Below are 26,845 nucleotides of genomic sequence, written 5' to 3'. Positions count from 1 at the left end.
CTCGATTAGGCCCATTATTAAAATGTAAGTAGTTCAAATGGGACGAAGCTGTCTAAAATAGTTTTTTTCGGCTTAGGATAATTTTAGGGCCAGGCATATTGAATTTCTTAAAGTTTAAAATGGGCCTAAAGTAAGCTGCCCATTGAACTGCTTAAAGTTTATTTAAGAGCCCAAATTTTATCATGTTAGTCTACTTTCGGCCCATTTTTTGGGTCGTCAGGTATTTGGCTTGTCATGTTTTGGCATACACCAAGTTCATGCAAGATCGAATGAGATCTTGTCCCAGTGCACAACTATTACATTCACTTGCATTGGATATACACAAATACACACATGCAGAAAGAGATAATAACAGACATTTAATTGGTGGGGAGGGAGTCAATCATCATCATCATCGAAATCTAGTACCATCCTCAACCGCCTTCTGGACGCACTGTTGTCCTGTGAGGTAACAGCTATCACTGGATCTTCGTTTTCATCAAAATCCGCCAATTCATCAGCAAGCATATCATCATCATCATCCTGGGAATTCTCATTAGACTTGGCATCCATTTCATTTGGATAGTCCATCCCAATTGTTTCGATTTCTTTATCACTAGAATTGTCGACACCCAACTCAGTCGACTGCTCAATTTCATACCTGGGAAATAATATTATTAAGTGGTATGTATGATCAAGGCATAATAGTGGTCATTGCAGTACATAAAGCATGCATCAAAAAATCTATATTACCAGTCAGAAACCCAGATTCCTGTTGGGGGATAATTGACAACACATGCGGGTATAGTCAACTAAGTAAATAAAGATCGAGAAGATTGTGTAGACACTGAAATTTGGGGCAAGATAGTGTTGTAAGATTAAACTTTTAAATACTACTCCTAATACACCTTATTGTTTCAGAATAATGCACATTATCTAGGTTCAAAGGAAAACTGATTACGTCATGCAACTGATTACGTCATGCATTTGCCAATGGAAGAATATGCAAACTAATAGAATAAATATCTCAAATGTGTCCTTCCACACCATCGGCATGCTTGAGCCTGACTGTTCTCTAACTATGCATGACAGAATATGAAAAGAAGAGAGATGAAACCTCCATTTATTAATAAGTGTAACGTAGTAATTTTCAAATAGCTTACCTTGTCAGTTGGCATCTATTAGAAAATTAACCACCATAATAATGTTCTAAACTACATAGACCGACATAACTAATAAGTATAAATAATTGCATACTGCTTTTTGCTAAGATACGTACTGAAACCCCCACAATCCAGTAAATCATATTGGTCAGAATAAAAGTACCAGATTAGAGAGATAGCAATTAAATACCTCTCTGAGACTTGGGAATCTCTGCCAATGAGGTTAGACTCGACTAAATTCTCCTCAAATGAATCAGTCATAAGCTCCTTGGCAACACCTTTTTGGGACTTTCGCTTTGTTTTTCTACATCAAAACCATAGTGATAATAGTATGTGTTAGTAAGTAACAAACGGCACAAAACAAAAAAATCAAAATGGAGATAATGTGAAATGTGTGAAAGAACTATTTTATGGTGTTGAGTCTTCCATTATCTTCATCAACTTTCAACCAAGGTAAAATTTTCGTTTACATCAATGAATTCCCCATTTACCTATTTCTCAGAGATGACAATGGTTCGTCATCATCAGATTCCCGTGCACCTTCAGAACGAATATCACTTGAAACCTCATCCCTTAACTGCATGCTAGCATGAGACCTCTTATTGTTTGGCCTATCAAGGCCAAGTTGTTTGAGTTTGTGAGAAACCTGAGCGGCAGAAACTGTGCAAGTGCTATCAAGCGCATTAGCAATCATGTAGCTGCACCTTCTGTGATCTTTAAACCTTCAAGAAATTTACATACTTCACCTTCAGATTCTATTTGTTTGATAAAAAAAGCAGACAAGTAATACTAGGGTATTGTTAGAAAGAACTTACTGCTCAAACAAATCTTTGATCTTCTGCTCCTCATCAACACTAAAAGCATGTACTCTTTTTCTAGAGTGCCTAAGAAGGAAGAGGAAGGACTATCAATTAACTTGAAGAAAAGAAACCAAAAGACAGATCTGTATGTGACAAACTGTTTCAAACTCCATAGACCAACATAAGTGGGAAAAAAAGCATATTTGCTTGGGTAAACTACGTACTGGAACCCCCAAATGTTATAATCATCTCTGCCAAAATAAAACTACCAGATTAGAGATATAGCAAATAAATACCTCTCTGAGATTTTGGTATTTCTGCCAGTGAGGTTAGTCTCCACTAAATTCTCCTCGGATGAAACAGCCATAAGCTCCTCGTCAATACTCTTTTGGGGCATTCTCTTTGTTTTTCTACATAAAAAACATATTATTAGTAAGTAACAAAAAACTATAAAATAAAAAATCAACATTGAGAAAATGCGAAACAGAGGAAACAACTTTTTTATGGTGTTGAGTATTTTGAATCTTCGAACACTTTGCACTGAGCTAAAAAAATTATTTACATCAGTGCATTCCCCATTTACCTATTTCTCAGAGATGACAATGTTTCATCATCAGATTCGTCTGCACCTTCCGAATGGATGTCACTAACAACCTCATCCCTTAACTGCATGCTAGCATGAGACCTCTTCTTCGTTGGCCTAACAAGGCCAAGTTGCTTGAGTTTGCGAGAAACCTTGGCAGCAGAAACTGTGCCAGTGCTATCAAGCGCATTAGCAATCATGTAGCTGCACCTCCTATGATCTTTAAACCTTCAAGAAATTTACATACTTCAACTTCAGATTCTATATGTATGGGCCAAACAGCAGACAAGTAATGCTAGGATACTGTTAGAAAGCACTTACTGCTCAAACAAATCTTTAATCTCCTGTTCCTGATCTAGGCTGAAAGCTTGTACTCTTTTTTTAGAGTGCCTAAGAAGGGAGATGAAGGACTATCAATTAACTTGGGAAAATACACCAAAGCCAGATATGTATCATTTTCTACAATACAGAGTAATTTCCCTGAAACAGGCAATACAGCAAGCTAGCAATAAACACACAGCATTTGAATGCTCAAACGCACTTACTTAGCTTCTTTCAATGAACTTTTGTCTGCAGTAGTTGAATGGTGATGAGTTGTACCCCGTGAAAGATCCCTTTTGTTTTTCCTGAGTCGGTTGGAGGCAGAAGAGCTCTGCATCTTTGCCTCAGCTGGTACTTTAATTCCAAGCTGTTTAAGCGTCTTGGAAACTTGCAATTTTGAAATATCTCCATTAGGATCAAGCTCTCCAGCAATGAGCTGACAACAATCTGGATTATCCTTATACCTTGCGTGCCATAATTGTGAGTGAATTTGCGTCAATTGGCAATATAAAATCATAACATGTAAAAATGAAGACAAAGTAAAAGCAACCTCTGTGTTCCAAGAGAATTAGATTGTAGATTGAGTATAAAGAAGGTTTCATACTAAAGCATTAGACTCCTCTAATATCGACAACTGACAACCGAGTTAAAACATTCTAGATACCCATCTTTTAATGATCAAAAATATTTTTCCATATAATTTTTACATGATTTAGGAAAACTTACTTTTGAAAGAGATCCTTAACTGCGCCTTGCATTTCAAAACTAAGAGCAGGAACATTTCCTCTTTCTAATGATCCATCAGATTCTTCTGCAGAGTTCCCCTCCCTGAGTCAGGGAAGCAACAGAAAAGTGAGTATAAAGATAGAAACCAAAAGGAGCTGAAAGGAATCATAGAAGACCATGCCTATCAGAAATTTCACTCCCATCAATTGGTTTGTTCCAAATTGAAGTGCTGGTCTCATTTCCTTCTCCAGATCTTTGGCTGAATCCACCTTCAAAATGATCATCTTCCCTGCATATCATTCAATAATTCTCAGACCACAACAAAATTCTTCAAATTTCTAACCTCGTTATCCCATGCTATCATTACATGCATTGGTTTTCATAGGAAGGGGAATAAAAATCTAGAAACAAGACACACAGATGCATTATAACAGAACCAAGGTGCTGGAAAAGCTATTACTTCTAATTCAAATGAAAAAAAAATGCTATAATAAGACATGATTAATTCTGATACAGAGAAATACGTCTAGAAACGTGAAATAAAAGTAACCGCTACAGTTTGTGATGTCATACCCTTGGCTGTCGAGGCGAGATGCTACAAAATCATCATCACCTAAGGCGTCTGCTATACTCCTGCGAACCCATGGTTGCCCTTCAAACAAACCATTTCTTCCTTTTTCACTGCCACTTCTTTCTTCCCCAGTTTGGTTCTTCATACTGTTAAGCTCAGTTAGCAATGATTCACAATTTATATAATGGCATTCTTTTCGTGTCTTCCAAAATAGAACCTCTACGAAAAGAAGGGGATGTCTTTTCATTTTGCGAAGCATTCTCTGAACCAAACTTGTCAAAAAGGAAACAATATTCTCATATTCTTTGCGTGGCCTTGATTTCTGCTCCTCCAGGATATCGTTGAATATTGTGAGGAGTGATAACTGTAGAATTGTTCAAGAAAATATTGTTAGATGCTTCTCTTTTATCCAAAACTATGCTTTCCAAATGGAAAGAATACAAAAACGCCGTCAGCCAAATACCTGGTATAGCATCGGAGATAGTTCCAAATCCTCACAAATTCGTCGAAGCATGCTTAATATGTAATGGTTAGTAGTGATTGAATTGCTCTTATAGGACTTCAGCAACCAACACAAATTCTGAATAATACTGTTGTTAGCAAGAGCAGAAACCAAAGAAGATACATTCAAGTCCACTTCATCTGCCAATACTGGCTGCTCGTCACCAGAAGAACTATCAGCTTCAAGATTAAGACCATCATTATCAATAATATTTCTGCCATCCATCTCTGATTCGTTGCTTCCCAGATCAACAGGCTCTTTTACAGGCTCACCAACAGGAATGGGATCCCTGATACTCACATCTTCCACTATGTCAGGATCCTGATTTGCTAATGTCTCCTTTTCTAACATAATAGGATCAACTGATTCTTCACAAGTAGGGTTCTCAACCTCATTCTGAGGGGCACTACTATCTACACTTGGTTCATGAACATGTTCATTCTTCGTCATTATTGTCTTCTTCATTCTTTTTTTCCTCGACTTTTTGGCAACCTTCGTTTCAAGAAAATAAAATAAATACTTTAATGTATCTGCCCATAGTACTTCCATGAAGAATTATAAATACACAGAAAATTTTACGAATAAAAATAAATGGATATCAAATGTACCCGTAGCGTGCCACGTGCTTGAAGGTTCTCCAGTAGTCGTAGAACCACATGCATACTTTCAACCAAGTTGGCAAGATCACTTGAAACATCACAAATACAGAATTAAGAAAGTATCGAAATATAAACATAAATTATTGTTTATCTTAAAATTAGAAAAAATAAACAAATTAACAAAACCAATTTATCCCAATTTAATATCTGAATATGTATATCGTACATTTTAGGGGTACTTTTAATACGGTCAAGTAATTCTAAAAGTTATTGAAACAGAACCTTGCAAGGTATATAAGAATGAAACCTTTTAGACTGCTTATGAGTATCAAATGACTTTATTAGGTTTAAGAGAAACTGGGTCATCCCTTCCTCAGTTTGATCATAGAATAACTTTAATAGGAGGATTCGAGCAGTCTGGGGTTCCTTAGAATCTTCTGGGGCTTGCTTTAGCACCAAATCCAGCATACGTATCTTCACAAGACAGAATTATATATGTCAGAAATGGCACTAGAAAGCATGCTTTCATGTGATAGTGGTCAGAAAAAATGTGGAACAGAAATTCATTGAATGGTTATAAGGCCATAGATGCACAACCAAGGGATGCCTACAGATATTAAGAAGTAACTATGCTTTAGAGTGCTGTATCCGGCTATATGAAAATAAATATGGTTAAACTGAAGGTGTAAGAACATTTACCATAATTTTCACAAGTGATCCTGCAGCTGAAAGAAACTTGTAGTCGTTTGTTTGTTTTAATCCTTCAAATGCATACCGCCACTTTGAAATGACCATTAGAAACATTGACTCGTTCATAGTTTCGGCAATTGGTCCACACATACTGCCTTTAAACAAGGAGTTTTCGTCATGAAAAGTTGATGATGCCTCATTTTCAACATCAACAGTAGGCTGTCAATGAATAGGGATGAAGACAAGACCACGAGATTACTTGTGAGACACTATGAAACAAGAGATGCATCAGTTAAACCACTTTACGAACGTCGGTATTATAACCTATCCTGAAATCTCTATGCCCACCCCCATCATATCCCCAAGTGTAAAATATATGAGGATGACATTCGGTGTTTGGGTTATTAAAATATTCTCTCCTAGAGAGAGGTTATGTAATAAATCTTGGAAACTAAAAAATTCTTACTATTAGACAGAGTTCTGAGCTATAAGTAACTTTCAACAGTACTAACGGAAAGCAATTCGTGCCTTTCAAGTTTCACTTAATGTATCTTACCTTTTTAGTAGTGCACTTGTGATATTGAAATGCTGTGACAAATTGAGCAACTTCGAAGAATATGACAACATCACTGCTTTGAATTTCCTGAAGTTCTTTCTCAATATCTTCGCGGATTGACTGCATTAAAACTGACAGATACAAAATTCATAAGGTGACAAAAAAAATTTGTTTAAGAGGATAAAAAGTATTACCATTGTATCCCGCCTTTAGAAACTGGCTAACAAAATCATTAAGTAATTGCAGGATTTCATGTTTTGTTGATGGTAGTTTCCCATGGTCGCCGACTGCTCTTTTTGATGGACCTCGGATATTTTTGTGAGCTTTTAACAAAGCATCGCTAGAAGCGGAAGGATTTCCTTTTAAAAGTGCTTTAGAACCATCCTGTTGTAGATATAAAAAATCATACGTTACTTAATCCCAAACATAAAGTACTATTACATTAATGATAATCACACAAGTCCTACCACTGAGACACGGGTAAATGTTCCACTAAACTGTGAATAGCAGCTGAGATTATGAAATCTTGTAAGCTTTTTTTTCTCTTGTTCCTCTTTCATAATAGATTCGAGGCTGCTGACTGAGTTTCCAGCGACGGCTTCAACCTAATGAATAAATCTCCGTAAGAGGCAGTACAGGTGTCCTATGAACAATGTAACATGGAGAATCCAGTGTGTGCGTGTGTGTAAAATACCAAAATTAATGATATACAACGAAAAGAAAAGGATTTCCAATTATCAAAACTATCATGCAGATGTATTTCCAATTATAGCTCAGGAAACAAGAAACAAACCTCTAAGTTCTTCAAATTTGCCTTAGCAATCGACTCTGGCTCTTGACCCTTAAATATGTTGTGGAAAATTTCCAGTAAAAGCAAGTTATCATGACGTAAGTAGCCATGAGAACCCCCAGTGTGCTGCGACAATACTAATATCAGATCCATGACATTCTCCTCGAATAATAGTTCTACGAACCTGTCTCTGATGGATAGGAACTGAGTGGCTGATCCTCCAGCTATCAGCTGAGTTGATATATCTTGGATAGCTAGAATGTTCCGAAATAATGTAAGAACCAGCTGGACCAATTTCCAGTCGTCTTCTGTGAAAGCTTCACTGGTTATCATGAAGTAAATTGTCAGGTAGATGATTTTAGATTCGAGAATATAGTTATACAGAATTCAACTTGTGTGAACAACTTCAAAATAGAGTACTAGTCTGCCCTATTTTAGAATTGTGCCTCTATCAACCATTATCCTTCACCTTCACCCAATTCTTGTCGCTAGGAAACTTGCATATAAATTTTGAGAGTGGGATTTTTTAAATGTTACAGTTGCCAGACCTAAGCATTAAAATCTCAATTTCCCTAAAAGAAGAATAAAAAATTCATAATGAATATGCATCAACTAATATCCATTGATCATCCACAGCCAAAAAAATGAAAATCGATCGTTGCTCCAAAACAAATAAAACACTCATATAAAATCAATCTAGAAAATTACCTTTCGAGATTTTCTAGTGGACTTTCCAGAAGAGACACTATCACAGGAATAATATCACTGTAGGTAATTGCAGACTTCAATCCCCATAGAAATTCTATCTGCTGCGGTATATCAAATGATGTAGGCTCAACAGGCATGGTAAGAAACACCAACACCTTCACTGCAAAAAACACAAATGTTAAAACATAAAACGAATATGATATATAATGTCAAAAAATTGAACACGGTTCCGTAATTCTAAATCACTATTACCTGAATTCAACACTAAATTACGATCATCTTGGCAAAACTCAACAATCGGTACCAAATCCTTTTTCACAGTATTCCATTTACAGGCTTGCTTGAACACTTCTCGTTTCTCCGGATCATCTCGCCTTAAATACCTCAATAAATCCTTCAAGTTATCTGCCAGGATAGTTTGAACGAAAAAAAGTATCAAATCGACTGAATAAGCAACGAAAAAACTCCTCGATTTACAAAATAAAAATGCGGTACCTAAACAATGTTCTCCCTTGGCATAACCGATGGGTTTGCCGTTGTCGTCTTCATCTACGATTCCGAGACCAGCGCAAATGCTGGATAATCCGTCCATATTGCTTGAATTAAACCTCAAATTTCACAAGATTGTATGTGGAAAATGTGAAGTTGACGGAATTGGTTTTGGGGGATTTAGATCTGAGAGTTTCTGATTCTAGGGTTTTAGGTTGCTCTGTGCGAGAAGCAAACTTTCCCGCCTCTTTTTAGACTGTGGCGGGATTGTATTGACAGTCGTAACTCTCAACTTCTACGCTTTTAAAATATCACGACTTACCGAGTGCCTATTTTACGAGAAAATATTAATAATAAAATAATTATTATTAATAACTAATGGCTATGCTTGGTAAGATGACGATAGGTGGTTTTTCAATGAAAGTTAATAATTTATTTTAGTTTAATCCACTATTTTAATAATAACTGCTAGGGGAAGCTATATATACAAAAATAAGAGTAAATTATAAAAAGACCCCTGAACTTACGCTAAATAACAAAAAACACATCCACCTATCCATAATAATCAAAATCACCTCTGATTAACCGTTGATCGAGTTTTTTAACAGAAAATGTGTACTGTCTATTATACCTTCTGTTAAATAGATGAGAAATAAAATAAAATATCTGAAATTGTGTAAAGTCTATTCCCTTTAATAAAAGAAAAAATCGGTTAAAAGTCACATTGTAAGGGGACTGGGTTGGTGTAAGACGGAAACAAACCTAAGGGGTTTTTGGTAATTACAAATAGGTGAGAGTGTTTTTCGTTATTTAGCCTAAGTTCAAGGGGTTTTCGTAATTTACGCTAAAACTAATGGGTGGTTGTAATTACTCAAAAAGAAGGGGGGAGTTTCATAATTTAGCCTAACCTTAGGGGTTGTACGTAATTTTCTCTAGTTTTTTTAAAAAAGAAGCAAAGCCCTTCTGCCGAAAAAAATGAGAAAGCAAAGCCCTCCTCCTCAACCGTCGTGAACAAAGTTTGGTGAGCTAAAAATAAAAAGCCTCCATATTTTCGATACAAACAAGAAGGCAATAAGCTTACACAGCCAAATTTATCGTCGATTTCTCCAAACTCTCTCTCTCTCTCACTACACCAGCATCTGTTCTCATTTGGCTTTCCAGTTCTCTCTCTACTCATCTTCACCATTTCTGGTTCTCCCTGCCTTACAGATTTTCTCGGCGATGGCTCAAGTGGTGGCGGCGCGGCTGATTCATGGCGCATTTGCGGCGGTTCCCGGCTCGGGGTGTCAGGATAACCTTTCGGAGAAGCTCAGACCGAGTTCCGCCTTCAGCGTGAAGGTTTCGACCCAAACCGAGAAGAAGATCCGCGGCGGAGCTGCCCAGGTCAGCGCGCCGATCACCGCGAGTAGATCTACTCGCTCTGAGCCGCAAGTGAGTCTGTTTGTGTGTTCGTTAATTCTATTTTTATTTTTTTAGAATGGTGATAACTGTACATACATTTGACACCATTTATCACCCGTTCAAACCAGGACGAAGTAATTGATTGAAAAATCATTGAGCAAACAAGTAAAATTATACATTCTTATTTATAAGATTTACACACTCTTACTAATTATACAGCACCACCATTGCTTCTTCTCTGTTGACCAGACAGAAGAGCGAACACAATATTTACCGGCCGTGCCACAACAAGGCGATTCATCGGTTGGCGTGTGGTCTAAGCCTACAGCGAGACGAAAGACGAAGATCGTTTGCACCATTGGTCCATCAACCGACACAAAGGAAATGATATGGAAGATGGCAGAGGCTGGGATGAACGTTGCTCGTCTCAATATGTCCCATGGAGATCATAAATCTCACCAGAAAGTCATCGATTTGGTTAAGGAGTATAATGCTCAATCGAAAGACAATGTTATCGCAATCATGCTTGATACCAAGGCAAGTCTGCTTATTTTGATTCGTGCATCAATTGTTCGTGTTTTGGCAACACTGTCTTGATTGGCTTGCTTCTAATGACAGGGTCCCGAGGTTAGAAGTGGCGATTTAACTCAGCCAATCGAACTGACACCTGGTCAGGAGTTTACTTTCACAATTCAACGAGGAGTTGGCACTGCGGACTGTGTCAGTGTAAACTATGACGATTTCGTCAATGATGTCGAAGTAGGGGACATGATTCTTGTTGATGGTATAATATTAAAAAAGAAAAAAATAATTGTGTTTGTTGTTAATTGTGTTTATGATGATGCTTTATTTTTCCGATGATAGTTTACTACTGCTCGTTATTGCAGGTGGTATGATGTCATTAGTGGTAATATCCAAGACTGCAGATTCGGTGAAATGTGAAGTTGTAGATGGTGGGGAGCTTAAATCTCGACGACATCTTAATGTTCGAGGAAAAAGCGCTACGCTTCCATCCATCACTGGTTAGAACAGCAAACACACTTCTTACTTCAGCAAAACGATTCTTCTCGTGTTCAATAACTAAGTTTTTATATGCGTACTTGTCACTTTCGCTTCGACCTGAATAAGATGACCTTTTGCCACTGAATTATAACAGAAAAAGATTGGGACGATATCAAATTTGGAGTTGACAACAAAGTCGACTTTTATGCTGTTTCTTTCGTAAAGGATGCAGATGTTGTCCATGAACTGAAGAATTATCTGAACGGTGAGTTCCGAAACCTATTTCAAGGATTAATTGTATGTCTGCCATAATAAGCTGCATCTTTTAACTTCAAATGATTTCTTTATTCGATGCAGATGCTGGTGCAGACATTCATGTCATCGTAAAAATCGAAAGTGCAGATTCCATACCAAATTTGCATTCAATCATAACTGCGTCTGATGGGGTAAGAACATGAATATTATATACCACTTAATTGGGAGAAAACTGTTATTTTCGGCCAACAACACTGCTCTTCCGGTTTGAGTTTAGGGTTATGCTTTATGCCAGCTTAAACAGTTGCTTTCTCTTTCTTGATTCAATACTCCCTTTTATGATTTAAATTTGATGAATACTGATTTTATACTTCAAAATAATAGATGAAAATGTCTTTTCTTTGTTAGGCTATGGTTGCCAGAGGAGATCTTGGTGCAGAGTTGCCAATCGAAGATGTTCCTTTATTGCAGGTAAAGTCATGATGTTTTGTGAAGAAAAACACCTACATCTTCTCTCTGTAATACAACAATATTACAAAGCAATAATTATCGTAATTACAGGAAGAAATTATCAGACTATGCCGTAGTATGGGGAAAGCAGTCATAGTGGCAACAAATATGCTTGAAAGCATGATTGTGCACCCCACTCCTACTCGAGCAGAGGTATCGGATATTGCTATTGCTGTTAGAGAAGGGGCCGATGCTGTTATGCTCTCTGGAGAAACTGCTCATGGGAAGTAAGTAAACCTTCCCTTTGTTTTCGAATTAAGCCAATATTCTTTGTAAGATATATGTTTTCTGCATTAAGGCTTTGCATGCATGCACGATTTAATTCGGTTTCATTCAATGTTAGGTTTCCACTGAAAGCAGCTCAAGTCATGCACGCAGTCTCGTTGCGGACAGAAACTGCAGTAGTTTGTGGAACTCCGTCAAATCTGGGCCAAGCCTTCAAGGTCAGGATAGTCTTTTCTCAATAATTTGTTATTAGTCTATTTTATTAGCGTATGTGCTATGCGATGCACATACGAACACGCACGTAGGCTTGTTGATATTGTTATTTACCGGTGATTTTTTGTTTGCTGCAGAATCATACGAGTGAAATGTTTGCATACCATGCGACAAAGATGTCTAATACCCTTGGAACTCCGATCGTTGTCTTCACCAGGACCGGCTTCATGGCCATTCTACTGAGCCATTATCGACCATCTGGCACTATTTTCGCTTTCACAAATGAGTGAGTCATGTGAACTGGTTATATTGAACTCAAATTCCTTTTCAAGATTATCATTAGATACTCACTAAAACTCAGTGAATGTGATTATTTTAATAATTGAATAACTGTTTCTAAGGGCATTTCTAATTAAAGAGGGCCTTTGACATGTTTACATCTCTCATTAATTGATCTTTTTTTTTTAATGTAACAGGAAGAGAGTACAGCAGAGGTTGGCTTTGTACCAAGGCGTTTGCCCCATATACATGGAGTTCTCTGAAGGTGCTGAGGAGACATTTGCCGATGCTTTGGCTTTGTTGAAGGTAAAAAAAATACTTGCACTTTTGACCTCCAGTGTAATATACCAGGCGATAAACGAAAGAAATATTCATATTTCACAACCGGCTTAAATGATTGAGTCTTACTTTGAATATCGGAGAACAATAAACAATATATATTTCCTCACCGTATTCTTATGAAATTGTAGAAGCAAGGAATGGTGAAAGAAGGGGAGCAGGTTGCTCTTGTTCAAAGCGGCAGACAGCCTATCTGGCGGTTCAAGTCCACCCATAATATTCAGTTCAAGAAAGTGTAGATGATAATGTGATTTGGAGATTGATGATGCCATCGTACTATGCAAAGATGGAGTGCATTGATTGTCACCTCTTCGATGCATTTTCTCGACTCGAGTCGTTCGATCGTTTGCACTTCTGCGCAATTACCTTAAACCTTATTTTAGCAAAAAAAAAATTTAAATCTATTGACTCCTTATTTTTGTTTTCAGCATTTTCCCAACGTTTTTTACTTGGATCTAATCTCACCTGGTTCTTTGGACTTGAATTTGTTAGTTGAATGAAATTAAATTATAATTTATTCTCTCATAAATAAAAGCGACCTTTTCTCTAAGGATCATTATAAAAAGGAGATTTGGATTAGATATCTTCAACCAGTGTCATTGTCAATGATAAAATTATTTAATATTTAATAATAAATTAATAATCATCCACAAATAACGCTTCTGACTTTACTACCATTAATTCAGTCAAATACAGAACACCAATAAGCTAGTCAAAGTCGTAAACAAAGTAAATTGAAGAGGTAAAAGTCTCTTAATATGTTTGATTATTTTATATTAAATGTTAAAATATAAAATCACAACTAATTCATTTATTTCCCCCTATTTTATTTTTTATTCTTCAGCGAAAAAAAAATAATAATTAATAAACAAATTTTCCTAAAATCACACACTTTTGACAATGGAAGTACTGTAACCACTTCGATCATCCCAATACTTGGACCACAGCATCACCCCACCATACTTCCTCGACTTCCGAATCACCGGAAGAATCTCCGCCGTCAGCACATCCGCCGGAATGAAGCCGCTCCCGGCGGCCTGAGGCGCCGCCGGAAGTCCAAGGAATATCTTCCCAGCCTTAACAGAACTCGTCCAACGCAGCCACGAATTCTTCAAATTAACCGTATTTCCTGAAGTGTACTGGCATGGAGGGTTATTGTAAAACTGTACCCAAACATAATCGAATAGGCTCGTATTAAGCGCCGCCCCCAATAGACGATCAGGGAAAGGGCACTGCGGCGCACCGGTCACGTACACTTTTCTCCCTCTTCTACTGAACCATTTCAAAAATTTAACGAGATCGTCGTAGTATAGAGGCGATCCGAGCTCGATATCGAAGTCTATGCCGTCCAGAACAGCGTCTCCGAGAGGCCTGGCGGCGGATCCTCCTCCGCCGCCGAGGAAATTGTGCCACAAGTAGAGAGAGAAATCTCGGGCGTCTTGTGTGGAGGAGAGAGCGTAGTTACCGATGCCTCCACCGATGGAGAGCATGACCTTGATGCCGCGGCTCTGGCAGGCGCGGATTCCGTCGCTGACGACGCGGCAGGAGTTGGTGGATGGGTTGCAGTGGCCGGCGAGGTTGAGTTCGGGGGTTTGGCCGCCGCCGAATTTGTTGAGGAAGGCGATGTTGACGTAGGAGAATCTGCCGGTGGCGCAGGTTTGTGCGAGGGTGCCTTCGTTGCCGTTCTGGCCCCAGTAGACTGCGATGCCGCCAGCGGCGGAGGTGTGGAGGAACGACTGAAGGAGGAGGAGGTGGAGAAGGATCACCGGAGGTATGAGTTCACATTTAGTTTCCATTTTTGGTGTGGATTTGTAACTTTATGAAGAATCTTCGTTATTTATACAAGTTCAGAGCCGATTGGGTCTTCTGAAATATTTATTCCATTCCCATTGGACAACTTATTAATGGAATAAAATAAATTTACTGTAATAATTGAATATTTATGTCATAAATATTGAAAATAATTAGAAACCTAAACTCACACATATTTTCAAAATAAAATAAAAAATAAAACTCACAGTGAAATACATTCATTAGATTAGTACAATACACGAAAAGAATGGTACTTAATATCAGTTATACAAATTAGATCAAGTGTATTTCCACTATATCTGTGCATCAGTTGTCTTGAAACAAAGACTTGTAAACAGAGTAAGAAGGGTTTCCCAGATCATTGTGCGCACGTTTATTGCCTGTCATTGGAGTCTCGCAAACCACACTAAAACTAGGCGTTCGCTTGTCCTTTTTTTTCGATTTATTTAAAAGAGGATCAAACTTACTATTCATTACCTTAGGCTGCTTTGGGGCCCACACTCTCTGCAAATCCCGGGCTCGGGCGTTGCTTACGAAAGATGAAAATTTTCTGGCCCTCTCCCTTCTCTCCAGAGCTTTGTTTAAGATTCGTGTGTACTCGTCCTTTTCGTTCTCTTCTTGAATACTTTGACAGGCATTTGCAAGAGGTTGTGAGGAATCTCCTTCTGTTGAGACTGATTGGTTAGTGTTGTTGGCCTCTGCCTTCTCGTTTATATCATGCTTATCCCTCCATGATTGATTGCTATCCTCGCTATTAAATAGAATACTTGGACTTTCACCCTCGTCACCAAATGGCAGCAAATCCATTTCACTGTATATTTTTTCCACAACTTCTTCCAGTTTGTCCGAATACCTGAACAAATTGATTTCGGGGATTCAGATAGCAGAGAGCATTATGTGTACGCAAAATTAGCAGCAGGCACATGAAAAGAAAATGCTTGATCATTAATTCATACTTTGAACACAAAGGGGTAAAAGGACTCGTAAATTCACTGCAGTAGCTATTGTCTAATTACATAATTTCTACATTTTCATCTTTCTTGTTTTATATGTTAGAAAAAGGCAGCACCAATGGAAAAGTGAAGATTGAACCAATACGAAACTGAACAGAGTGTTTACCTTGCTTTGATTGTGCACTCAACATAATCATATAAGCTAATATGACCGTGAATTCCTCCTGCAACAAGGTACTGAATAATCTCTAACAGGGAACATATCTGCTTCAGCAGCTTCTTCTTTCTAGATTCTCCCATCGCTGTTGAAACATCTGATCGCAGGACCTCTAGTCGAAGAAAAATCTGCAATTCATATCTAGTGCAAATTAAGGAAACAAAATTTAAAATGGAACTGCGTTCACTTATCATACATGGAAATATATAATTACACAGAAAAAGGATACTCTCTGACTATATTTTCGGACGATGAACTGAGATTGAAATCCTGGTGTATCTTCTTCATTTCCTTGGGTGACTTTAGTAGAAGTTCAATTAATTTGCCACCAACCACCTCACTACAATCATCGGAATTCCTCATTGAATGTTGACCTTCAGAACTATTTTCATTCTTACACTTATCGTGCAACCAATGGATGCATGATTTGACAACTCCCTCCGCCAGATTCTGCAAGTCCATCCCTGATTCCAAACCATGCTCGATTTTCTTAGAGAGATTGTTGAAGAAAGATTCTGAAGTTTGTGAATTTAAAACAGGCAAAGCTCCTTCTTTAGCTGGAGATGGCTCAGACAATAAAGCATTACAAGCAGATGATTCGTCCACGGACTTGGATCCTGGCAATGTTGTTAAGAAACTTATATCACCTTTGTAAATTTGCTTCATCCAACACTTGAGAAACTTTAGCTTCTTCGATTTTTCAAAGTATTTGGCGGCGTAAAGCTCAAACAAATCAAAATTAGATCCTCCAAAGGCTGCTTTGCAGAAGGAACTCCACGTCATCCCCTTATACAAATGCCTTTGATTCCTTTTCCTTTTGCCATTTTCGTACTGCTCACAATTATCAGATGTTGAGGTATCGGTTTGGGAACAACTTTTATCTCTAGGAGAAACATCACAAGGATCGCAGATTGAAAGGATAGCTAAATGGGAAGAGAAAGGCTTCAAACTACACATAAATGTATCTCCATTTCCATTTGAGATTGAGACCAAGGCGCAGTAACCTTTCGTATGAAGAAAACTCAAGAACATTTGCCAGGTAGGTATGTGATTTCTAGAAGCGACTCCATCCATTTCATCATGCAGTGTTTGAAGAACCCTATCTGCAAAGAAGTCATCTCCTTTCTTCTTTTGGTTTTTCTCTATCTCCTGAAAGCACTCTCGTACCAAAACGGTCTCTGACGATCCTATACTCTTCTCATAGCCTTCATATGTATGAACACTCTTAACATGTAGTTTCATATTTCCTTTACCCAAACGACCCCAGAGCTTATCTTCATCATGCAAACTCTGAGAATTTCTACATTCGTCGGAATTAAAAATATCATCAGTATCAATACTAGCAGGCAAACTGTTTAAGCTCACAAATTCAAGGTCACAGAATTTGCATTCTAATGGCACCCCATTGACACCCAATATCTCGAGGTTCAATTCTCCATTATATTTTATCTTATCAAAACCACCAAAATCCAAGAAGTCGAACGAGAGCCCTATTTTTGGATAGATCAGCCCTAAAGGCATTAAAGCCGAGCCGAGAACAATAAAATTACTAGAGCAAAATCCCCATCCCATTTTGCTAATGCCATCCCTTAATTTAACTAATTTATCCCCACTTCCATCTTTCTTCTCCTCAGCCCCTTGAATTTCCAATTCATCGCTCTTTACATCTACCCAACACAAATGAATATCCCTGATAACAAATGCCTCCTTCACAACAGAAAACACCTCATCTAACTCACGCAAATCCAAGTAATCAGCCAAACAATTAATTGATTGACTAATAGGCGAAAGCAAAATAACCAGGTTAGAAGGAATTTTCATAAAACGGCCATCAATTGAATCATCCTCGCCTAACAGATTATCGTTTCCAGTGTCCCACGCATAGTCGTGAATTAACTGAAGTAGAGAGCTTGCAGTATATGAAGCCCGAGATGAAGAATTTGGCAGATCGGCGATGGTAGAAATGGAATTTAAGGTGGTGGAGAGGGAATCTAGGGTTTGGGAGAAAAGATTGAAGCAGAGTGAGGAGGTTGAGAGTTGGCGAGGGAGAACAGCGGCGGTGCGGAGTGGAGAAAGGGAGGAGAAGAAGAGTTTGAAGGCGGAGAGGGAGGCAGAGAGCGGCGGGAAACGGAGGAGGCGATCTGCGGCGGAGGTGACGGCGGAGATGTAGGAGGAAGGGTTTTGGAGGGTGAGCAGTGGGTGGAGGTCTATGAGGAGGACTAAACGTTGGGTTTTGGAGAAGTGTGACGGTGGTAGATTTGCCGGCGCGATTGTAAATCGTTTCGGCATCGTCGGCGTTACGTGGCGGCGCAGGAGAGGGGGGGGAATTTTGGATCGCAGTCGGGAGGCGGAAATGCTAATATGCGCCACCAGATCGGGTTTTTCGGGGTTTGGGCGGGAAATGGCAAAAGTATAAGGCGGGCGATTTCAAAATAATGTGCTTTTTAGCTTTTAAGGGTATGATACGATTTGCAAATTACTTTTCGGCCCATGATATTTTAGTGTCTTCTGAATTGACCCCTATAGTTTCTTTAATTTTGATTAAAAAGTCATTACAAACGTTTTTGGTCAAGAATCGTGTTGAATGAAACACTACCTCACACGACGACGTATTGAACCCTATCTTCATCTTCTCCAGTTGCCTGCATGAACTCTGAGCACATTGTTCCTTGAACCTTCAATTTCATCTCAAAAGACAAACAACAATAGAATCAATCAGCCAACGGAAATATATTACAGATAAATAAAATTCAAAATGCCCACACTTTCTATCTTTAAATTTACAAGTATTCCACCACCACCAGTTTCAATTCCAAGATTAATTTCCCCAGCAAGCGCTTCAATTTTCCGAAAATCCCCAGCTTGCCCCCATTATCTCTCCTCAATTTCCAGTTCAAGGAAAACCCTAATTCACTGCAAATCATCGGAAGAAGAAGCGAATGTTTCAAAAGCAGAGGATGAATGGATGCAGAAGTTACCAGACAAAAAGAAGGCGTTGTATTCCCACAGTTTGCCTTGTGTAGAAGCATGGCTGAAAAGTCTAGGGTTTTACCAAAGCAGAGATGATAGAGCTCTTTGGTTTGTGGAGAAGCCTGACTGGCAGGCGCATCTTTCACTTGATGTCACTGATTTGTACATAAGGTTTCCGATTTTAGATTTTGCATTTTTGTTTTTGTTTCATTGCATTTGGTTGCTATGGTGTGTGTGTGTGTGTGTGTGTGTGTGTGTGTGTGTGTGTGTGTGTGCCGGATTATTCAACTGGTGGTTTATCATCTTGCATTTTGCTTGTTTATCGAATCGGGTACTTTAAATCGAAGTTTAAACTTTGATGAGTGCTTTCTTAGTGTACGAAATGAAGCTGTTTTGGGAAGGCCAAACGTTACTCAGATTGCCTAACTAAGAAATCCCAAATACGAGTTTTGTTCGTAGTGTTTATTACTGAGATCAAATTTTAGTTCGTTCTTGATTTTACGTGTTGTTTGCGCCAACAATTGCAGGTATCTAAAGAGTGGAGCAGGCAGTCTTGAAAAAGATATGGAACGGAGATTCAGTTATGCGCTGAGTAGAGAAGATATCGAAAACGCCATTCTTGGTGGACCTTGAGCCTCGTATCCAGTTAGTACTAAATCTTCGAGTCTCGGTTTTTCTATGACCGGTTGAGTGAGAGCTCTAAATTACCTTGTGTTTAAAATTGTTGTTTTATTACTAGAATACTCATGTATAATCATCTAAATAGGCAACTTATATTATTATTATTATTATTATTATTTTCGTTTATATATTTTCTGGTGTTGTTCCTCTAGCCGAAATTGAATTTCTGTCAAATGCAAAGGACTTATAATTTCATAAACGTAGCTATACATGGTCGATAACGCTGCTCGAGTTTTACTACAAAACTCAGGGTTTACTTCTAACAGTGCTGCTAATCTTTTCCACCAATCATATAGGTTTATTACACAAGATAATAGGGCAGAAAAATAGTGCAGCTCTTTCTTGAAATAGACTAGCTAAGCTAACTAAGTCATCTCAACTTGTGATTCTGCAGATTGATAATGAGACCAATATTCCTTCACAAGCTGCCCAAACAATGAATCTTCTCTGTTTATTAGCTTCATCGGTTCATCATATTCCACCAGTTTCCCTGTTTGAAAAAAAAGAGAGTCGAAATTGCAACACTTTAGTAAATTTCTTGCCCGAAAGAAAAGTGACGAACGGATGATGTAATAAAACAAAAGACTCACCATCACTAATGGCTAGAACCATCGTAGAGTCCATCACCGTAGGTATTCGGTGCGCCACTGTGATCACAGTACAATCTGCAAACTCTGTCCTAATAGTTTTCTGCAAGATTGAATCTGTTGCGTTGTCGATGGAAGCAGTTGCTTCATCCAGTACCAAAATCTTGCTTCTCCTCAATAAAGCACGGCCTAGACAAAACAATTGCCTCTGTCCCATGCTCCAATTCGATCCATCTTCCACAACTGTAATAACAACAATTTTACATAAATTGAAATCCCATTTCCAAAAAAAAAATAAAAAAAAAAAAAAATCAAGGCTTATTACCAGATGAATCTAATCCATCTTCCTTCTCTTGAACAGCATCTTTGAGCTGACATTTCCCTAAAACCTTCATATTACAACATATTTACGTTATTATATTATATTATATAGTCTGAAACATATGAAACGGAAAGCAAACTAAGAAGGTTATTACCTCCCATATTTCCTTGTCGGTATGTTGAACCAATGGATCTAGGTTGTACCGCACGGTACCGGTGAAAAGAGTAGGGTCTTGAGGTATAATCCCGAAACGAGACCTCAGATCATGAAGCCCTATTGTTGTTATATCAATTCCATCCACAAGAATCTTCCCTCCGGAAGGTTCCACCAGACGAAACAGAGCACCAATAAGAGTGGTCTTCCCACTCCCGGTTCGACCAACAATTCCGATTTTGTGTCCTCCTTCGAATGTGCAGCTAATCCCACGTAGAACAAGTGGCGCATCTTGTCTGTATCTAATCTGTTTTCAACTTAACACTGTTTAGTATGTGAACTAGTCCTACTGGTGGAGATTGGAACGGAATTTCCAATTTCCACCGAATCCGTTCCGAAATTTTTCAATTTTCGGAACATTAATTTCATTCTGAATTCCTAATATTCCGAATCCGATCTTTCCGATTTTTTTTCTCGATCGGAATTGGAATATATATGAAATTCCGATTTCCGATTCGATTTTAATTTCCGAAAATTATTCCAAAAATTCCAATATTTTCCGGAAATTACACTTAGGCCCCGTTTGGTTGATAAGATAAGATTAGCCAAGATAAGATTAAATAATCTAATGAGACCCAATTATTTTATTGGAGCTTGAAAGGTCCAACAAAAAAAACTCATTAAAAGGCAAGATAAGCCAAGATAAGACAAGATAAGCCATGATTATATAATTTTGGCGGGTCGACCCGGCAAGTTATTGAGGATACCAAACATCAAATTAAGTCCAACTATTTAGTTAATCATGGCTTATCTTGGCAACCAAACGGGGCCTTATAATATTAATATAGTTATGCATTTTATATTTTAAGTTAATTAAAAAAAATAGAAATTTACGATTTACGATTTTTTTTTAAAGAGAATTGGAATTAGTTCTTCACTTCCGAAAAAAAATTCAGATTTTTTCCGAAAGTACTAATTCTTGTATGATCCATCCGATTTACACCCCTAAGGCCTATGTTAGACTGAAAGAACTAATAATGCAATTGAAAAAAAAAATTTACCTGCAAATTTTGAATCTCTACTTTACCCTCAGAAGGCCAATTCACAGGGGGGCGATTATCTTCAATAACTTCAGGCGCTTCACTTTGAATGTGCATATACTGATCAAGTCTTTCTACAGATATAATATAATTTGCTAACATGCACTGGTTGTTAATCGAAAACACGAGTGACATGTTTAATGACAGGCCATACGACAGAGCCATTCCAATAAATCCTGCACCAACAATTCAATGATGGTAACTCTTTATGTAAGTAGATGATGATAATAATATTTATCCAAAATTAGTGTCTATCAATACGTACCGGAGCTAAAAGTTCCTGGAGGAAGTAAAACCATGCAGAGTCCAGCAAAAGCAAGAACTGCTGCACTTAGGGTTTCCAGCCTTTGAATCAACCACTCGTTCGCTGAAAAATAGTGAAAGAAAGGACTTCCGTTTTGGTCGATAAGTTCAAGATTCTTTGCGGAAAAACGATCCTCTTCTTTGAATGCTCTGATGGTGATCGCTCCAGCTACAGATTCGGCGAGATGGTTTGCCACAAAAGATTTTGTGGTCCCGTTTATCCTCATCAACTCTTTAGCAGACGAGAAATAGTACTTCTGCAGACATGTCACACAAGAATCTAATAAAGTATTGAAAAATAAGATCCATATTCTTGCAACACTGATTTGCAAAAAATACCTGTAAGCGAATAGCCAAACAGATCATTGGCACAGAAACGAACAAAACTTGCCATGTAATAACAGCCAACACTGCAAGGTTAGTATAACAATTCGTGGTTGATCCAACTGTGAATACCAAGTTGAAGGGTACATCTAGATCAACAATACTCAAATCGGAAGACACCTGTACCAATAATTAACCATTATATTTACAGATAATTAGAGTATGAGAACTTATATTCGATAGAAAAAAAATTAAAAAATTACCCGGCTCAGTATTCTGCCCAAAGGTGTAGAGTCATAAAACGACATCGGAGCATGAAATAGAGAAATCAGAAGCTGTGAAAATAATGCTCTAGATGACTGCATGCCCAAAACAACTGTAAATAGTGTCCTCGTCAGCAAAAACAGTGACGAAACAACCCCGATCAGTAAATACACGAGAATTAACTTCAACGTGCTAAAATGTGGATCATCCACGTTTGCTGCCATCCAAGAATTCTGTAATATCTGACCAATGACGAAAGATAAGTGACAGATGGCAGCCACTGAGAAGGTCAAAAAGCCCCGGTTCTGTTTTAAGTACAGAATGTACGGCTTAAATCCTGTATCACCAACTTCCCTCTCTTCTTTCTTTATTAACTGATCACCTCCAAACGTTTTCGATTTCTTCTTCTCTGTGTAAGTATTGCGTATCTCTCTCGAAGAAGCTTTTATTTCTTCTTTGGATGTATTCACCTCCGAAAGCCTCTCCGAACCAGCTGTCTCTTTGTGTGCGTTAATAAGATCCTGAAATTCTCTGCTGCAGCTCAGCAATTCTGAATATGAAGCAGCATGCAAAATCTCCCCATCCGACATCAACTATTTAAAAAAAAATAAAAAAATTAGTGTCAAATACATAAATTGCTGATTTTATGTGCATTATTACAAACTAACTATATAACAAACGGAAACTCACCAAGACAGAATCAAACGCAGGAAGAAAATCAACTTGATGTGTCACTAGTAAGACCGTCTTGTCCGAAAGGGCTCCGTTCACATATTCCTGCCAAACCGCGAAATTTAGCTCGTAATTACATAAATAAAAATAAAAGTCGAGCATATAACTGATAAGGAATAATACTAACATTAAACAGGCTTGTGGCAGTGTGGGCATCAACGGCGCTAAACGGATCATCCAGGAGATATATATCGGCATCTTTATAAAGAGCTCGAGCAAGTTGAATCCGTTGCTTTTGACCGCCACTAAGATTAACTCCTCTTTCACCAATCTCCGTGAGATCGCCATGTGGCAGCAGCTCAAGATCTTTCACGAGCGAACACCTCTCCAAAGTATCTCGATACCTCACAGTATTCAATGCAGATCCAAACAGAATGTTCTCTCGAATACTCCCTGTCTGAATCCAGGCCGATTGTGAGACATAAGCAATGCTCCCATGCACTTTAACCTAAAAAAATAAAATAAAAAATTACATTAGACAAAATAAATTAATAAATAAATAATAATGGATGAAATCGAAAATTTACTTACAGCTCCTTCGATTATCGGAACTTCTCCAAGAACAGCTGCAAGAAGGGTCGATTTGCCGGACCCCACTTCACCACAAATTGCAATCTTATCGCCTTTTTTAACATCCAAATTTACGTTTCTAAGCGTAGGCTTATGTGTACTCTCATCCCACGAAAGATTTGCCGACTTAAAACAAACACTATGATTTATATCATCCGCTTCAAACTTGACACGGACACTTGCGTTTTCGAGCTCGGGTGCTTCTAGAAACTTCACAATCCTAGCGAACGCAACTTTAGCTTGAATGAACACTCCCACAACATCCGGTATAGTTCTTACAGGATCTTGAACAAGCCTCAAAGTCGCAACGAAAGTAAAAACATTGCTCGAAGACAACGGAACACCGAGTACGTAACAAGCTCCGAAAGTAGCGGCAGAGACCAAAACAGGGGAGGACCAAAAAAGGAAAGAATTGTACGCCTTCCGCAGCTGAACAGCCGACAGCCACTTATCTTCAACCGCACGCAAATTGTCTATAACGCCCTTGAAATGAGTTTCCCACGCGTATAATTTCAGCACCTTCATATTCACAAGAGCTTCAGACATGGCTTTCAATCTTTCATCCTGTGCCACCATGAGTTTCGATTGGAACTTGTGCTGTAGTTTCGCGAGCGGCATGTTGCAAAGAACTGTTACGACTATTACAGTCATGGCTGCGAATGTTGCGGGCCCCACGGACTGGAAGAGAATGACTATCGCCAGACATAATTGGAGGCTAGTCGTCCAAATCTGATGGAACCAGAATGGGAATTCTCCGATCCGATAAGCGTCCACCGTGACGTAGTTCATTATCTCGCCGCTCGAGTGGGTGATTTTAGCGGAGTTTGATAATCTCAGCTGCTTCTTGTAAACTGCTGCGGTGAGTAACGACCTTATCTTCAGACCAATCAGCCTCGACCGGAAATACCACTGCCTTTGAGAGATCGACTCCATTATTTTAGTGAAGAAGAGCGTTAAAACGATAACGTATCTCTCGTGTTCGAAGCTTTCTTTTCCTTCCGCAACTTTAATGAAGGCTTTGAGCAGAATGGGGCCCGCGGAGATAGTTACAACCTTAATCAGTGCGAAGCATCCCGAGATTAAAATCTCTCTCCAATGGCATAAAAGCATTGTTCTTAAGATTGATGGCTGAGCCGATGGATTCGATTGCTTTTGTGCGTCGTATATATCTTTATATACTAAGTAGCACGACTCCGCTCGATCGTCTTTGCGTAACTTTGGTATATCTTCATCTTCGAGGGTTTTTTCCTTCCCTCTCTTCATTAGTGGATTCAACCACCAAAATGTGAATTTACTCAAAAAAGTTGCTTTTGCAAATGGGGTGTCTTTTTCGGAAGAAGCAGAGTAAGGCTCGTCGAGCAATGGTTTGTAAAGCGGATCGTTTTCATCGCTGGCTTCATATTTGTAGCCTTTGTAAGTACATAACAGCAATAAACTCGATCCGAAAAAGGATAAAATATCCAAGAACATTTTCAACGACATCTTTTTTCGAAGGACAACGGTGGAAAAAAGCGACAATCCGCAAGTAATTGCAGCAAATAGGGAAATTAGTATAGACAGCATCCTCAAAGGAACTCTCGAAAAACGATGTCCTTTAAGACTAACGGTTAATCCTAGTACTAACCATATCAATCCGTGAACAAGGAATAGAATCCACCAATGAAGAGGGAGTAAGGATCGAGTTTTTCGAAGCTTCTCTTCGAGAACCCATACTCCTAAAGACAAGTAAACCGACCCTAGAACTCCGTTGTAAATAGCTGAAACGAACTGCAAACTGGAAATATTGCGAAACGAAACAGAGGATTTCGACGACGATTTCTTGGAGACTACAGTGTACAGGAACACGATCAAGAGAAGGGCATCGAAAGAAATCGTTAAGAGATGGTTGATGCAAGAAGAAGGTTGTGTAAGAGAGATTAAATCAGTTTGAAAATCGGATTTCCCGCAAAACGCAGCCGATAAACCCCCCATCGATATGCCTGTCCAGCTCTGATTTTCATACCAAAAAAATAACCATTAATTCATTGTGCAATGTGGGAAAATTAAGCAATTACAATTGCAGGATTATGCAAAAATAGTAAAACACATGAACGCTTGAAAAAGTTACAACTATCATACTCTATTTGAGAAATTAATTACTATTGTATTCAAGTTGTTAGAGCAATAGAGTACGATTGCAGTTGCCTCACCTTTCCTTCATTCAAATTTAAAACAACAAAAAAAAAAATTTACAGGTTGGAATAATCAATAAATAGCTGGGATTCTTCTAAGACTGTGAATATTTTAAAATTAGCCAATGCGCGTGTATGAGCAACAGAACACACACACACACACACACACACAAATCAGCATTTCCAGATTTAAGGGAACAGAGTGTTGGTTGACGAAACAAACTCAAACAAACGCGGAAGCTTCGGAAATGTTAAACTAAAACAATTTGATTGCCTTTTAATATTTATTCCCTAAAATCAGGAATGAAGATCAAACGATTAAAAAATAAATAAATAAATAAATTGAATGAGAAAAAAGGGGGTAAAAAAGCTAACCAGACAACGCTGACAGGCCAATACGGAAGAAATTAATTAGAAGAGAGAGTGGAGAATGGAGATTGGGGGTTGTTATTTGGCCAATGATGTAAGCAAGGACGACCGACTCACGGCATTTAAACACATCACTGTGTGTGTTTGTGTGTGTGTGTGTGTGTGTATATATAGATACAGATAGATACGTACTGTAATTGTATCTATATTATCTCTATATGTTGTCATGGCTCACGTTTCTTATGGAACGACAAGTGTTTACCGGCTTTTGATTCTCCCTCCACCGCTCTTCATTTAGTGATCACCCTTATTTTATTTTATTTTATTTTCTGCATAAATATAATAAAAATAAACAAGAGAATATTTGCACTCTTTTTATTAATAAAATATAAAAAATAATAATACTAATAAAAATTAACACGGTTGAAGGGTGATCATAGAATGATATTATATAATAATGAATTAATAATAATTATGTATATATGTGGAGATACATGCATTGACTGTGTAGTGGTGGCGAGTGATGAATGATGATTCCAAGGGTTTATAGTGTGACGTCATGGGTGACGTCACACGAGTGTCAAGTGCCATTTGCCAATTTGGCTTCTGACGCTGA

At 38.3% G+C, this 26,845-nt stretch overlaps 6 protein-coding genes across 8 annotated transcripts; 2 read left to right on the top strand and 4 right to left on the bottom strand.

Moving 5' to 3' along the window:
* Window positions 1–157: 157 nt before the first annotated feature.
* On the bottom strand, window positions 158–8,762 carry ATIM (timeless family protein). The gene is made up of 22 exons (XM_012996714.2): window positions 8,484–8,762; window positions 8,241–8,393; window positions 7,989–8,148; window positions 7,284–7,602; window positions 6,958–7,095; window positions 6,685–6,874; window positions 6,491–6,621; window positions 5,944–6,153; window positions 5,552–5,718; window positions 5,254–5,332; window positions 4,607–5,137; window positions 4,146–4,507; window positions 3,754–3,861; window positions 3,573–3,674; window positions 3,071–3,310; window positions 2,847–2,915; window positions 2,526–2,753; window positions 2,239–2,352; window positions 1,958–2,026; window positions 1,634–1,864; window positions 1,333–1,446; window positions 158–640 (listed from the first exon to the last, which is right to left on the bottom strand). Exons 1-22 carry the CDS (start codon window positions 8,578–8,580, stop codon window positions 379–381), a joined length of 4,074 nt encoding a protein of 1,357 aa, XP_012852168.2. The 5' UTR covers window positions 8,581–8,762; the 3' UTR covers window positions 158–378.
* A 658-nt stretch (window positions 8,763–9,420) lies between these two features.
* PKP-BETA1 (plastidic pyruvate kinase beta subunit 1) lies at window positions 9,421–13,235 on the top strand. Of its 2 annotated transcripts, none has more exons than XM_088819255.1 (13): window positions 9,421–9,498; window positions 9,687–9,908; window positions 10,128–10,415; window positions 10,497–10,662; window positions 10,766–10,900; window positions 11,035–11,145; window positions 11,238–11,326; window positions 11,544–11,606; window positions 11,697–11,872; window positions 11,989–12,088; window positions 12,221–12,369; window positions 12,560–12,668; window positions 12,833–13,235. In XM_088819255.1, exons 2-13 carry the CDS (start codon window positions 9,699–9,701, stop codon window positions 12,938–12,940), a joined length of 1,704 nt encoding a protein of 567 aa, XP_088675381.1. In that variant the 5' UTR covers window positions 9,421–9,498; window positions 9,687–9,698; the 3' UTR covers window positions 12,941–13,235. The 2 variants fall into 2 exon arrangements, with proteins under 2 accessions (XP_088675381.1, XP_012852200.2); XM_012996746.2 differs by having other exon boundaries at window positions 9,463–9,545.
* A 215-nt stretch (window positions 13,236–13,450) lies between these two features.
* Window positions 13,451–14,623, bottom strand: CHIA (chitinase A). The gene has a single exon (XM_012996747.2). It carries the CDS (start codon window positions 14,495–14,497, stop codon window positions 13,586–13,588), a length of 912 nt encoding a protein of 303 aa, XP_012852201.2. The 5' UTR covers window positions 14,498–14,623; the 3' UTR covers window positions 13,451–13,585.
* Window positions 14,624–14,650: 27 nt separating this feature from the next.
* Window positions 14,651–18,304, bottom strand: LOC105971735 (LIM domain protein). Its single transcript, XM_012996605.2, has 3 exons — window positions 15,913–18,304; window positions 15,633–15,824; window positions 14,651–15,366 (listed from the first exon to the last, which is right to left on the bottom strand). The coding sequence occupies exons 1-3, from the start codon at window positions 17,970–17,972 to the stop codon at window positions 14,820–14,822; spliced, it is 2,799 nt and encodes a 932-aa protein (XP_012852059.2). The 5' UTR covers window positions 17,973–18,304; the 3' UTR covers window positions 14,651–14,819.
* Window positions 18,305–18,438: 134 nt separating this feature from the next.
* Window positions 18,439–19,464, top strand: LOC105971736 (tRNA dimethylallyltransferase). The gene is made up of 2 exons (XM_012996606.2): window positions 18,439–18,824; window positions 19,181–19,464. The coding sequence occupies exons 1-2, from the start codon at window positions 18,439–18,441 to the stop codon at window positions 19,284–19,286; spliced, it is 492 nt and encodes a 163-aa protein (XP_012852060.2). The 3' UTR covers window positions 19,287–19,464.
* A 33-nt stretch (window positions 19,465–19,497) lies between these two features.
* On the bottom strand, window positions 19,498–26,709 carry LOC105971630 (ABC transporter C family member 10). Of its 2 annotated transcripts, none has more exons than XR_016031651.1 (12): window positions 26,236–26,628; window positions 23,651–25,678; window positions 23,247–23,567; window positions 23,078–23,164; window positions 22,387–22,980; window positions 22,139–22,303; window positions 21,762–22,056; window positions 21,227–21,672; window positions 20,398–20,967; window positions 20,247–20,310; window positions 19,925–20,164; window positions 19,498–19,824 (listed from the first exon to the last, which is right to left on the bottom strand). XR_016031651.1 is itself a non-coding variant. In XM_088819251.1 (12 exons), exons 2-12 carry the CDS (start codon window positions 25,658–25,660, stop codon window positions 19,700–19,702), a joined length of 4,422 nt encoding a protein of 1,473 aa, XP_088675377.1. In that variant the 5' UTR covers window positions 25,661–25,678; window positions 26,236–26,709; the 3' UTR covers window positions 19,498–19,699. The 2 variants fall into 2 exon arrangements, 1 of the variants encoding a protein (XP_088675377.1); XM_088819251.1 differs by having other exon boundaries at window positions 20,398–20,703; window positions 21,458–21,672; window positions 26,236–26,709.
* Window positions 26,710–26,845: the final 136 nt, after the last annotated feature.

The sequence above is a fragment of the Erythranthe guttata genome, chromosome 6 (assembly GCF_056151865.1).
Source record: "Erythranthe guttata isolate IM_541 chromosome 6, IM_541, whole genome shotgun sequence".
NCBI classification, from domain to species: domain Eukaryota; kingdom Viridiplantae; phylum Streptophyta; class Magnoliopsida; order Lamiales; family Phrymaceae; genus Erythranthe; species Erythranthe guttata.
The sequence above is the reverse complement of the archived record's forward strand: the minus strand, read 5'-3'. Positions and strand labels throughout refer to the sequence as shown.